Raw genomic sequence first — 14,602 nt, 5'->3', positions numbered from 1 at the left:
CTCCCAACCTCAGGTAATCTCCCAGCCTCGGCCTCCCAAATTGCTGGTATTACAGGTGTGAGCCACTGCGCCTAGCAACCACAATTTATTTAAATATTTATTCAGGCTGGGAGTGGTAGCTCACGCCTGTAATCCCAACACTTTGGGAGGCTGAAGTGGGAGGACTGTTTGTGGCCAGGAGTTTGAGACCAGCCTGGGCAACATGGCAAGACTGTGTCTCAATCAGTCAATCAGTATTTATTCATTTATTTATTTATTCGTTCAATGTCCTCACCTGATTTTTATTCCCTATGTTCAGATCTTATCTATCAAAAATAAATCCCTCATTTAACTTAGTTGTCCCTTCTCTTCTTAAGCCTTAATGTGAAGTATGTAATATTTTCTGACTTTTTAAAAAGCCTACCATTAATTTTAATCTGATTTTCACTCTACTACTCTCTTGAGAAATAGTCTCACAAAAGCACTTTATTTGTAGGAAAGTTAAAAAACTTTCTTAGTCCTTATCCTCGTTGACTTCTGCTGTAGTATTTGATACCAGTGATCATTCCTATCTTGATTACACTTCTTACATTTTTGCTTACCTCTTTCACTGTTACTGTTTTGTTTTGTCTTTTTCTTCTGTCCTTTGTTGATTGCTTTTCCATCTCCTGCCTTCTAATTTTGGCTATTCCCTAAGGCTCAGTCCTTAGCACTCTGCTCTTCTGTCTTACTCCTAATCCAGAAAGCCCGTTTCCCGTGTCTTTAGCTAGCACCTCTGTGCATGTGACATCTAAACTTAAGTTCTCAGCTGATCCAAACTGAATTCTGGTATTTCCAGCTGCTTCAAGAACATTTCCATTTGCAACTCCTTTGCTGCCATTTTAAATTTAACATATTTAAAATTGAATTTGTCAAATCCACTGCCTTTTTAACAAACCTCATGACCTACCTATTTCTGTTAATGGTGCACTACTGTTGTTCCACACTGCAAGCTTGAAACCTTGGATCTATTTGAGGGAGGGGTTTTTGTTTTTGTTTTTGAGATAAAGTTTCACTCTTATTGCCCAGGCTGGAGTACAGTGGTGTGATCTTGGCTCATTACAACCTCTGCCTCAGGAGAATCAAGCGATTCTCCTGCCTCAGCCTTCTGAGTAGCTGGGATTACAGGCGCCCATGACCACATCCGGCTAATTTTTTGTATTTTTAGTAGAGACGGGGTTTCACCATGTTGGCCAGACTGGTCTCGAACTCCTGACCTCAGGTGATCCACCTGCCTCTGCCTCCCAGAGTGCTGAGATTATAGGTGTGAGAGGGAGGGGTTTTGAAATCTTGGAGCCCCTGGTGTGCTAGAGCCAGCTTATGGACTCATGAGAGCCAAATGTTAAATTTTCAGCAATTTTGTGAGCTGGTTGCTAAACACAGCTTTTTTTTTTTGAGACTGAGTCTTGCTCTGTTGCCCAAGCTGGAGTGCAGTGGCGTGATCTTGGCTCACTGCAACCTCTGCCTCTGAGGTTCAAGGGATTCTCCTGTCTCAGCCTCCTGAGTAGCTGGGATTACAGGCACATACCACCATGCCCGGCTAATTTTTGCATTTTTAGTAGAGGCAGGGTTTCACCATGTTGGCCAGGCTGGTCTCGAACTCCTGACCTCAGGTGATCCTCCCGCCTCAGCCTCCCAAAGTGCTGGGATTACAAGTGTGAGCCACTGTGCCCAGCCACAGCTATTATTAAAAATTAAACTATGTAAACATACAATTAAATAAATTATATTTAAAATAAACATAATAAATTCTCAAAGCTGTTCATTTCATAATTATTTTGCTGCATGTTAGTATTGTCTGTGCTCTTGAGGTTATGTCTGTTGTGTCTCTGTGATGGAAATACTATACATAATGGTGTGCTACTGTACATTTCTTCCCAACATTGCATTTAGTGATATTATATTAGTAACTTGAAATTGGTTGTATTGGGAATATTTACATCATGGAAATCAGCAAATTCTACAACTCTGAGTTAGATGTCTTGTTTTGTTTATTGTTTAGACTTAGTGATGGAGAAAATGTTAATATTGCAGATTAAATTTACAAGTGTGGGCCGGGCGCGGTGGCTTACGCCTGTAATCCCAGCACTTTGGGAGGCCGAGGCAGGCGGATCACGAGGTCAGGAGATTGAGGCCAACATGGTGAAACCCCATCTGTACTAAAAATACAAAAATTAGCTGGGTGTGGTGGTGCGCACCTGTAATCCCAGCTACTCAGGAGGTTGAGGCAGGAGAATCACTTGAACCCAGAAGGCAGAGGTTGCAGTGAGCCGAGATTGTGCCACTGCACTCCAGCCTAGTGACAGACCAAGACTCCGTCTCAAAAAATATATATATTCTTCCAATTTTTAAAACTATGTTCCAGTTCATCATGAACCATCTTCCCCAGTTGTATAATGTACCTGTCACCTTCTTATTTCTTTACACACATACAAATAAACACACATACTTTGCATATGTCCATCTCTGTGCCTAGTCTTATGTGGTTTTTCCATCTTCTTTCTACTAAAACATTTGCTAATTCTCCAAGTCCTATTTCTTCAAGGAAGTCTTTGCAGATGTTTCCATTCTTTATCTTGTCCAATTTCCATTCTTATCCTACTTTGTTTCTTTTTCCTTTTTTCCTTTTTTTTTTTTTTTGGAGACAGGGTTAAAAAAGAAACCCCTCATTACAAAAGGGTCTTGGTTTGTCACTTAGGCTGGAGTGCACTGGTGCGATGATACCTCACTGCAGCCTTGAGCCTTGAATTCCTGGGTTCAAGCAGTCCTCCTGCCCTAGCCTCCCAAAGCACTGGTATTACAGGTGTGAGCCACTGCACCTGGCCTCCCCCTCTACTTTCAGAGCTACTTTGAATATTATAATTGGAAAGGACTTTAGTTTTCCACTCAAATGTAAAAATCTCCAAATCCCAGCCTCTACTCAAAAAATTATAGTAACTGAAATTCTACTACTTCTGAAAGTAGCCCTTTCTAATGTTGTCTGGAAAATTAATATATTAAAAATCAGTCTTCCTTATAATTTCTGCAAGCCTTCCCATTCTGTGTTGTGAACTCACTTTTTTTTTTTTTTTTTTTTTTTGAGACAGGGTCTTGTTCTGTTGCCTATGCTGGAGTATAGCTAACTGTGATCATAGCTCACTGCAGCCTTGATTTCCTGGGCTCAAGTGATCCTCCCACCTCAGCTTCCTGAGTAGCTGGGACCATAGGCGTAAACCACCATGCCTGGCCTTTTTTTTTTTGTAGAGAAGCGGTCTCCCCACGTTGCCCAGGCTGATCTTGAACTGCTAGGCTCGTCTCAAACTCCTAGGGTCGAGGGATCCTTCTGCCTTGGCCTCCTAACGTACTGGGATTGCAGGCACAAGCCACTGCACCTGGCAATGAGTATCACTTAATGAAGTTGTCACTAGACTGGGACTGAATCAGAAATCCGATTGCCACTTAACTTATAGCTAAGGGACCATAACATCTCAGAACCTTAGCTTCCTTCGTTTCTTTTACTTCACAAGGTAGTTGTTTGGATTAAATAAATAAAATGAGATGATGGCTGATTATAAAGCATAGTAGTTAATGGCAAAGACTAAAATCAGACCAAACTGAGGCCGGTTTTTCCACTTGGTGACCTCAGGCAAGTTACTTAACCTCTTTGTGCCTTATTTCCTCACGTGTAAAATAGAAATGATAATAATACTTACCTTAGAGATGTGAGAGATGGATAACATATTAAACATTTAGTACCGTGTTTGGTATTAACCATACTTTCTCCCAAAGTGAGATCTGTTTTTCCATAGTTTCAATTTTAAAGTTAATTCACATTTCCCACAAAGAAAATTATTCTCAAATTCACTATTAGAAATATTTGGTAAGAGTAGGGTTAAATTAGAAGTACACCCCAGGAAACATTGGGTACCTAGCATTTAGTTTCTTTTGCAGCACTCTGGAGGGCTTTTCTGCCTCTGGCTGGACTCATCTACCCATCATTTGCCATGCTATTACATTTTGGCTAATAGTAATTCCTGAGGTGTCTCAGGATAATTAAGACTCCCCATCTTCTTGTCCAAACTTTCTAGGACATTGTTGCATGTTGGTTAGAGTGTGTAATAGATCTGGAATCAATTTAAAAAACACACACGTTTCTGGTAAAGTATTATCATTTCACGTGTATTTTACTCCAATCTGAAGCTTTCTGAATTTTATTATTTAATTGTTCTTCCACTTTTAAATTCTTTAATTTGTGTTTACCTAGAACCAGAGATTTTTATGTGGATAGTATAATAATTCAATATCAAATAAAAATCTGTCTGTTTCACTCTCATTCACAGGTCCGCAAGCACATCAATGATCTTTATGAAGATCTGCGGGATGGCCATAACCTGATCTCTCTGTTGGAGGTCCTCTCAGGCATCAAACTGGTGAGCTTCTCCTAATGAATGGCCTCACAATTGTGGCCCCACAAATGACATATTTGTCCATCTCGTTGAGTGCAAGGGCAGCAGCCATCACTGCTTCATCTATTAGGTGGGAGGAAGAAGTAGAAGGAAATGTTAGTGGACTTTATTTCTAATTCAGAATTTACAAATTATATAATTTAAATTGATGTATTATATGTTCTTATTTCTTGATGAAGTGAGGAATTAGTTATATTCCTTTTTATATCTGCATGTTTTTGCATTACTTTTTCTTTATTTTCTAGATACTAATATTTCAGAAACAGTAGATTCATGTTTAAAGGTTTTTTTAAATTAGGTGTATTTTTCTTCCTAGAGCTCTAGTCTGTAGAGACGCCTCTCATTTTCCAATCTATTATGAATTTTTAAAATTTTATGTATTCATAAAATTTAGCTAAAGACATGAAGTTTACATTTAAAAGCCCAGGTGTTTGAAGTTATTTTTTCCCCAAATCATCTCACTTTCTCCCTTCTGTGATTCATTGAGTCTCACAGATTTGGAGAGCTGCCAAAGTTGTTGTCTGAGTGTAGCCCTGGATATAGAACATCTGGGCTCCTTGAATAATTAATATGCCTGCTTCTTCCCAAAATGTTTTAACATTGATTATGGGAAACACCTACATATCTGAGGGCAAATCCTGTCTGAGCTTCTTGTCTTGCCAAATGATAGTTCTTCTACTTGCTTTCAGGGATGGAAATCACCCACTTGTAGGCCTACTGTTTTCTATATTTGAGCCTAATGGGAGCAGGTGATTCCATGTGGTTCATATTCTTTCTCTCATGCCATAGACAACATAATTTTCATTTAGAAAAGTCCAGGGTTGAATACTGGAAATATCTGTGGAGAAATAGAGAACTGAAGAGATGTATAGCTCAAGTAGTCTGTGAAGAGCAGCCCACTCCCTGCCTTTCTTAGTCATTGTTGGTTGTGTTTAAGTAACAGAATTTGGCACATTTGATTTTACTGCTTAAGTGATATTCAGCTCCTTCTAGGACTGGGGCTTGGCTTCCCCTGGGCCCTTTGTTTTGGTTTTGTATCTTTTTTTTTGCCTTGCAGTAGAATTAATTATATATTTTTTAATGGCCTAAAATTGATAGAAGCTTTTATTAGCATAGCCGGCACATTTAATTTCTAGTTCTTGCTCTCTGGCTCACATGTATAAATCTAATAAGTAATCAGAATTTTACTTTCATTGTGCTGGACTTTATTCTTCACCACTCACAAAGTTATATTTTGGGCAATGTGTCTGGTACATTTAATGAATTTGTAATGATTTGCTATTGAAAAGTGATCTCTTTTGGTTGTATTGCTTATGTAATAAGTTGAAACTACTTCAATCTAATTTCTTTTCGTAACCTTTGAAAACCTTTAGGTGTTTGTGGAGATACTGATAGGATATCATCTCTTCACCAAAAAACCATCCAGATATCTCTCTGACAGTTATTCTCACCATGTTTTTTCCCATAGTTGACTTAGGAAAGCAGAGAGGGTAGGAGGCCAAGGAGAATTGAAGATGTGTTTCATCATAAGAAGTGTTCAGTGTAACCATCTGCTCTGATTTTGATTTAGTTTTATGTCTTTTTCAGAGGTGGGAGGGTATTTTCATATTTGTTTTTCCTTTTTTTTAAAATGTTGCATTCATTTCCTTTCCATCTTTTTGTTGTGAATTTCTTGTTCCTCTGTTGTGTCTTTGCCTTGGTTGGTGGCCAAAGGAGCCAGCAGGGCTGAAGACCCTCCGTCTGGTGAGCATGCCCTCCTGGCGCCATACAAACAACGAGGAGCAGGAGGAGGAAGATGATGATGATGTAGTAGGTCCTCCTGGGGATGCCAGCATCCCAGCTGGCACTGCAGGGCCATCAGAGAGTCTGAGGTTCTCAAGGTCTCCAAGTAGTTCAGTTTTACCATTTGCCACCTTCTCATTTCACCTGGGAATTTGGGTCCCAAAGAAAGTAGTTAAAACTAATTGTGCCTTTTGTCACTGTTAGATGCTTGTGGACTGGGAATTGTTTTTCTTAGCTGAGAAGGGTTGGCACAAAAAGAATAATGGTTTTTGGAGGTGTCAAGTTCCCTTCTGACCTGGAGATCCATAGGTTTCTGGTGGCCTTGCTGTGTTTTCTGAGTCCAGATTGCAGAATTGTGGAAAATTTAGTTGACAGCATGACAATTAATTGCTCACAGCTCCACAGTCCAGACTAACTGGTACTCTCCACCTCTCTGGCCTCTGGGTTCTCATCATACACCCTGTCATTTGTTTTCAAAACAGCCTGTTTGCAAACTCACTGCATGGAGATACTCTGGCTTTGCTCAATAATATCTAGTTGCTATAGAGGACAGAGATTTAACTTGCATGTTCTTAGGGTATTTATTTTTGGTGAGGGGTACATATGAGTAAAGATTAGGGTATAAGAGGAGTACATTCTGCCTGCAGGCCCTAAATTATAGGCCAAAATCTTTTTCCAGAAACAAGAATTAGGCAATATCCTCATTCTCTGTCCTCTTAAAATCATTTTTAAAATACCTTTTGTCTCCCTTCTCATTGCCTTAGAATCTTCCATTTTATAGGCACTATCATCTTCTAGCCACATTCACAATTAGTTTAGCTGAAATGACTGAGAAAAGGTTCTTACTAAAAAGATTTTTCTTAAACCTTTGACTGAAGAAGTGATCCTGTGCCCAGAGAGGCCTTGACATCTCTGGGTACAGATTCTCCTGTTGGAGAAGTGTTGCTTAGAAGTGTTGGAGAGTGCCCAGAAGATGCTTCCATCTTTCTCTCTCCGTGTTTAGGCTACTTTTTGCCCATTTTAATTTGGAGCAATGTTTTTCTCTGTGTAGACACCCGCAGCAGAGCTACCTTATATTTTATCAGCCTTTAATTAGTGCCAATTTGACACTTACAAAAAAGTGGATATAACATAGTGAGAGTGATATTTCAGTCCAAATTTTAGTAAAATAAAAGCAACATTAGAAAGTAAGCAGAAGAAAATGTTCTAGGGGTAGATATCCCTTTCTGCGATACTTAGTAGGCAAAGAGACTGCATTCACTTTCTGACTGGTAATAGTTGAGCCTTGGACAGGGTACCAGAGACACTGGATAGAGATGGGCTTCTCTCCAATGGGTTGTATGACATCTGGGATTGAGTGACTGGCATAACTTTCTCAGGAGTAATTATGTTGACAGCCCTACACTATCAAAGTTTTGTTTGCTCTGGGTATTTCATGCTGAGGTAAAGGGTGCCCTTCAGTGACAGCTATGTTCCTGGGAAACTGGTTACTTCCTAATTTTTGCCTCCCATTTTGGATTTTTTCACTTGTTTCTTGAGCATATGTAACTTCTCATTTCCTATGGTTAAAAATCAGCTATCTGGTTTTTTTTTTTTTTTTTTTGAGGTAGAGTCTCACTCCATCTCCCAGGCTGGAGTACAGTACATGATCTTGGCTCACTGCAACTTCAACCTCCTGGGTTTAAGCGATTCTTGTGCTTCAGCCTCCCAGGTAGCTGGGATTACAGGCATGTGCCACCATGCCTGGCTAATTTTTGAGGAGCCAATGAAGAGATGGGGTTTCACCACGTTGGCCAGGCTTGTCTCGAACTCCTGGGCTCAAGCAGTCCTCTTGCCTCAGCCTCCCAAAGTGTTGGGATTATAGGTGTGAGCCACTGCACTTGGCCAAAAATTGGCTATCTTGAGCTCCTTTTGCCATGTTTGTAATAAGGCTGACTCCATCTACTACTGTGCAATATGTAATTAGGACTTTCCACCCTTTCTCTACGATAGCATTTAACTGTGATTTTAGGAGCCATAGAGCCAAAGTCTGTTCCCGTTAACCTCACATCCAGAATCGAGTTCTGCCACATGTGACTGCAGATGAACCTGAACAGAAGCTGTGGCATTGATTCAGCATTAGTGGTCAAACAGTATTCTGTGTTTGTGAGACGCGTAGTGGTACACAAGGCATGTTGGGGACCTCAGAGAGCCTGGTCGAAACACGTACGGGCCTGGTCTTAGGGGTTGCTTTATGTAATGCTCCCACGCCTGGCTTCTACTGTGAGGAATTCTTGTGTGGTCCTTTAGTCCTTGGAATAAAAGAGAAAGGGTCTGTATGGTTAAATTGTGTAGCCAGAATTAACATCCCTTTTGTTTGTTTGTTTGCAGCCCCGGGAGAAGGGCAGGATGCGTTTTCATAGGCTGCAGAATGTGCAGATTGCCCTGGACTTCCTAAAGCAGCGACAGGTAAGACCATCACTTGCCTTACCCATTCTTCCAGGCTGTGTTGGCATTGGGGCCCTATTTAGAGATGTTTTTAGTGCCCCTTGTAAGCTCTCAGTAAATGCTAAATCTGATTGACCCAGTTCTGAGTCTTAACTTGCTAGCGAGCAATTGTATTCTGGTTAGAGAAATCATTCAGTACTCCTTACACAGAATTTGTGACCTCCTTGAGAGGAAGAATGTTCACAGAGAAGAACATGATGATAAAGATGGAATTTTGTGGACCCACTTTAGGTGGGGGTCAAAATGAAGATGAAAAATAAACTAGAAAAGAGATGGAAAAGAGGTGTAGCATCCAGGAAGAGAGAGGACCAAATTGGTATATCACGGTGAAAATGAGATAAGGGGGTGGTGTGGATTGTTGAATGCCACATCAGATCTGAGAAAAAGTCTAAGTTGTTAAGCATTGATAACTTAAGTGAGCAGTTTAATACAGGAGAAAGATATTTAGAGTATAGTAGACCTAGATATATGAAGGGAGAAATAAGTTTTTCCTTCCCTAGATGAGGAAGACAACAACCCATTTTTAGACATAGGAAGAGGAGCCAATGAAGAGAGTAAGATTGAAAATGAGCATGAGGAGGGGTATTAGTAGTCACAGAACGTTTCACCGAGAAGATACCTTAACATTATACTAGTCCAGTTTCTTCTTATAGATAAAGAGACTGAGACCCGGACAGGTAAATGACCTGCCTCAAATCACAAGTCAGAGCAAAGCTGGGACTTTAACTCAGGCCTTCTGACATGCAGTTTAGTGCACCTTCCACTATCCATGCTGCTTCCTACACAGCACCCTTCCTCCTTTGCTTCCTAACTGAGGGAACCAAATCCAGGGATTGATGGATGAGAAGCAGAGCACAACTGGTGTGGCCATCTTTGAAAAAGAAAAGAAAAACATCTCTTCTTCTTCTTCTGAGAGACAAGGAGAATGACAGAGGGAGGGGTGAAGATACAGAGACGGTTTGTGGTAGAAAGATGATGGATGAGGGAGTCAAAGAGTTCATCTGCTTAGAGTGAGCTGTATGGAAAATATTTGGGATATCTAGGGTTGCCAAGCAACAACAGGGTCAACATGACATTAAATGGTATGCATATTTTTGGAGTCAGTTCATTTTTGTCACTCTTATCAGTAATTCTCATTAACTTAGAAAATTCTCTGTTTGCTCTCATAACAATTTACTTCTGATATAACATTTCTTACTTTCTTGTTGTTTCTCTGTTTGCTCCAATGCATTGTAGGCTCTGTGAGGACGGGGAATAAGATCTTAACATTTTACCTTCATCTATCATAATGAATGGTCCTCAATTGGCACTTAATAAATATTTGCTGAAATAAATTGATAAATGAAAGGTGGTAGGAGAAGTGGAGGTTGCTGAAATGTTTAGGGTACTGGGAGAAAGCAGCATTGAAATGCCTGTGTGTGGAGCTAGAGGAAAAGGGTGGGGGCCTTACTGGGCAGAGTTTATGAGAAGAATTGATTAGCTGGAAGTCTAAATCAGGACAAAAAGTGACTTTGGTTACTATGATAGAATGAAAACATGGCCAAGTAAGAACATTGGATTCAAAGAAGGGCAGGGAGATTACTAGGGCAGTTCTTGGTAATGGGAAAGTCCAAGATGTAGCTGTGCAGATGGCCAAGGTAGGGAAAAATAAAAGTCATCAGAATTCAAAAGGCAGGCAATTTGTGCAGATAGGGTAACATTTGGGACATCAATATAAATGCTAAATTTCCAGGAAAGGTGGTAGATGATGAGGCAGGAAAAGAGAATAGGTGCCAGGTACTGAGGTCATTGAGAAAAAGGTTAGCAGAGATTAGAAGGTGGTTTGGCCAAAGTTTGTAGACTTCACAATGAAAGGGGAAAGCTGACAGAGGTAGGACTGAGGAATGTGGACTTGGCTGGTACTGGTAACCCACCAACTGTCAACTGTTGGTGACTAGGAAAACTGAATTCTTGGGGAGGGGACAGGTTTTCCCACTTCCACCCCACTCCCACCTTATAGAAGAGGAGACCAAGATACAGAAAAGGGAAAGAACTTGCCCAGATGAATGTCATTGTAAGGGAGAAATGAGGCTTCCATTTGATAAGGTCACTAGGGTCCTTTTGAGACACACAAGTTTCAGTTCAATAGAAGAGATAAAGGGAGGACAGCTGAAGGAGACTGTGTCGCAGGACTCTGAGGGTGTGATAGAGGAGGCTAACAGAGGTGAAGTAGAAGTAGGGTGGTTTGCCCAGGACACTCCCAGTTTTAAAGTTCCACATCCCAGGAAATTCCTCAGTTCCCAGCACACTGGGGCAGTAAGTCAGCCTGGGGAGAGGGTGTGTCAGGGCACATTGTGTTGCGGGGATGAGATTTTAGGAGTAAAGCAGGTGCTGCGGGAGGCATGGCAGTATGGATATCTGTGACAAAGATGGGATAATGGAGGTGAGAGCAGGCCAAAGACTGGTGAGAGAAGAGAGGCATCTCTCTTTTCTGTCTTTCTCTCTCAGAACCTTTAAAAAAAAAAAGGCAAAAAAGAAAGAGAAATCTTGGACCTGATGGCAATAAAAAAGTGACCCACAATACCTTGTGCTTGTGAGGTTGCTTTTCTGGTGAGAATGCAAAATGGCATAGCCACGCTGATGACTTCTTATAAAGCTAATCATATATCACCCAGCAATCCCACTCCTAGGAATATACCCTAAAGAAATTACTATGCTCACACAAAAACCTGCACATGAATATTCATAATTGCCAAAAACTAGAAATAGTTCACATACCCTTCAATGGATGAATGGGTGAACAAAGAGTAGCATATCTCTATAATGGAATACTACTCAGCGATCAAAAGGAGCAAACTGTTGATTCATGCAACAACTTGGATAGGGATCTCAAGGGCATTATGCTGAGAGAAATAAAAAGTCTGTTTCAAAATGTTGCATGCCGCACTCTGGAAAAAGCAAAACAAGGGATCAGGATCAGATCAGTGGTTGTCAGGAATTAGGGGTGAGAGTTGGCTTTAACTACAAGGAGGGGGCCAGCACAAGGGACCTTTTTGGGGTGATGAAAGTGTTTTGTGGTGGTTGTTGCATGAATCTATACATGTGTTAAAACTCATAGAACTATACACCAAGAAAGAAATCAGTTTAACTATAAATTAATAATGAAATGATGCAAAAATTTAATCAAAACAAAAAGTCCTCTCTGAGTCTTGCTTTTGTTTCTTTTTCAGGTGAAACTAGTGAATATTCGCAATGATGACATCACAGATGGCAACCCCAAGTTGACCCTAGGTCTGATCTGGACCATTATTTTGCATTTCCAGGTAGGGTATGTGAAGTTTGGGATTCCTGCTGCTTGATTTGGACATGGCCTAGAAAGTTGCACTGCCTTGCACAGACAGCATTGAGCCTTCCTTCTCTCTATATGGCAGTGAACAAAGGTGGATGGGAGTTGGAAAGGAAAATTAAGATTGGTCTGGAGACAAGCTGTTGTATCGTAAACCCAGAACTTCCTAATTATTTGCTTAATGAAATGGAGGGATTTTTTTTTAACCATTTGTGGTTTGGCCCTGTCCTCAGCAGTCTGATTATTAGAGGTCTGTTTTTGCTCAGCTGAATCAAAATGAGGCTCTTGAAGGACTCAGAATATGAGGGTTGAGAAAAGCTGTTGGTGTTGATGCTTTAGAAGGGTGAAGTGAAGGTTCATAATCCTGCTCTAATGCAGACTTTTCCTCATCTCATAACCTTTAAACAAGCCCTGTTAATTATAATACTTTAGTATCTGGGTTTGTATATGTGCTGGCAAGCACAACCTTGCAGCGGCCATCACACCCAAGAGCATCTTGAATGTTCACATGGTCACATGGCCTTCCTCTTCCTAAGAAGGCAAATCCTTTTTAGATCTGAATTACTCTTGGAAAAGTACAGCCCTATTATAAAAAGGCTGTTCTTTTACATCCCTTTTAGGTCAACCAAACAAAGCTATTTCTCAGATAGCTCTCTGATACCCAGTTGCTGCACATGAGGCTGATGGATTAGAGGGAGCATTTCTTCAGCTAGTGGGAAGAGAAGGCAGGGTCTGACTCCAGGGGTGAGGCCAAGGTGACATCCTAGCTGGGGAGTTGGCGCTACCTGCTGGTTAAAGATAGAACAACAGGTGTCCCTGAATTCCTGAGAGAAAAAGCTGAGTGCTTAGCTTGTTTCCTGAAGCTCTAGTTTGGAACCAATGCTGGCAGTCACCAGCATGGATAGGGCTAGGATTGTGTGGTGGTAACATGTATTTTTGTGGAACCACAGAGTATCCTCAGGCAAGCTTTGGGCATGGGGATAACCAGGAACATGAACTTGGCAGGTGTGCCTTGGCAGAATGGGAAACTTTGTTGAGCTTTCATGGAGGACTACAGTTATCCCTTTGGAACTCTTCTTTTTTTTTTTTTTTTTTTTTTTGAGACAGAATTTCGCTCTGTCACCCAGGCTGGGGTGCAGTGGCCGGATCTCAGCTCACTGCAAGCTCCGCCTCCCGGGTTTAGGCCATTCTCCTGCCTCAGACTCCCGAGTAGCTGGGACTACAGGCGCCCGCCACCTCGCCTGGCTAGTTTTTTGTATTTTTTAGTAGAGACGGGGTTTCACCGTGTTAGCCAGGATGGTCTCGATCTCCTGACCTCGTGATCCGCCCGTCTCGGCCTCCCAAAGTGCTGGGATTACAGGCTTGAGCCACCGCGCCCGGCCTGGAACTCTTCTGAACAGAGGAGCTTTTAGAGAAATTTGTTTGTTTTTTGGCCACAAACCTGCCCTCACTGTGAGTGCCCAATGTTAGTCTCATAGATGTGAGGTAAGGAGAATTTATTCACTGTCTCTATTCACCCCAACTACTACAACTAAATTAATTTCTTCTTCTTTTTTTTTTTTTGACGGAGTTTCACTCTTCTTGCCCAGGCTGGAGTACAATGATGTGTTCTTGGCTCGCTGCAACCTCCACCGCCCAGGTTCAAGTGATTCTCCTGCCTCAGCCTCCCAAGTAGCTGGGATTACAGGCACCTGCCAACACGCCCAGCTAATTTATGCATTTTTAGTAGAGATGGAGTTTCACCATGTTGGCCAGGCTGGTCTCGAACTCCTGACCTCAGGTGATCCACCTGCCTCGGTCTCCCAAAGTGCTAGGATTACAGGCGTGAGCCACTGCACCAGGCCATAACAAATATTTAAATAGAAAAAAACATTTTGTTTTGCTCTTGTTGCCCAGGCTGGAGTGCAATGGCACAGTCTCCATTCACTGCAACCTCCGCTTCCTGGGTTCAAGCGATTCTCCTGCCTCAGTCTTCCGAGTAGCTGGGATTACAGGCATGCGCCACTACACCCGGCTAATTTTGTATTTTTAGTAGAGACGGGGTTTCTCCATGTTGGTCAGGCTAGTCTTAAACTCCCGACCTCAGGTGATCCACCCGCCTCAGCCTCCCAAAGTGCTGGAATTACAGGCATGGCGCCCGGCCAGAAAAAACATTTCTTTGAAGCATTTAAAAATTTTATTTCTTTCTATTTATTAGTTTTCAGAATAATTAGTTGGTTCCCTAAGATTCTCCAAAGGTGACCAATAATAGTTTCTTTGTTCACCATCATTTTTTTAAATATCACTGTGACTCACAGATTTTTAAACAGACTTAATGTTGTTCCAATCAAATACAGTTACTCTTCTTCTTAATAAAATCAAATAGCTCCATCTTTGGCTGGAAAGAGGCTTTCACGTTGACTCTGAGTCCTTTGGCATGACCACAGTGGTCTTTGATAATTTCCTTTATTTCTTGTGTGATGAGGTGTTCCAGACTCTTTTTTTATATTTTCTGTCCCAGGCCTGAAATTCTCAATTTCTCCTAGGAACTGGTTCTTTATTTATT

The 14,602-nt window shown here is 41.3% G+C and overlaps 1 protein-coding gene across 8 annotated transcripts in view; it reads left to right on the top strand.

Moving 5' to 3' along the window:
* The window catches only part of LOC105494777 (microtubule actin crosslinking factor 1), a 390,378-nt gene that overhangs the window by 144,900 nt on the left and 230,876 nt on the right, over positions 1–14,602 (top strand). For 6 of the 8 annotated variants that reach the window (XM_071095727.1, XM_071095735.1, XM_071095721.1 and 3 more), the window contains exons 3-6: positions 4,338–4,427; positions 6,177–6,272; positions 8,616–8,693; positions 11,942–12,034. In XM_071095727.1, the coding sequence (XP_070951828.1) occupies positions 4,338–4,427; positions 6,177–6,272; positions 8,616–8,693; positions 11,942–12,034 (357 nt within the window). The remainder of the gene's footprint in view (positions 1–4,337; positions 4,428–6,176; positions 6,273–8,615; positions 8,694–11,941; positions 12,035–14,602) is intronic. The other 2 variants (XM_071095748.1, XM_071095752.1) reach the window with 1 other exon arrangement.

The sequence above is a fragment of the Macaca nemestrina genome, chromosome 1 (assembly GCF_043159975.1).
Source record: "Macaca nemestrina isolate mMacNem1 chromosome 1, mMacNem.hap1, whole genome shotgun sequence".
Classification (NCBI taxonomy): Eukaryota; Metazoa; Chordata; class Mammalia; order Primates; family Cercopithecidae; genus Macaca; species Macaca nemestrina.
This window is presented reverse-complemented; position numbering and strand designations above follow the sequence as displayed.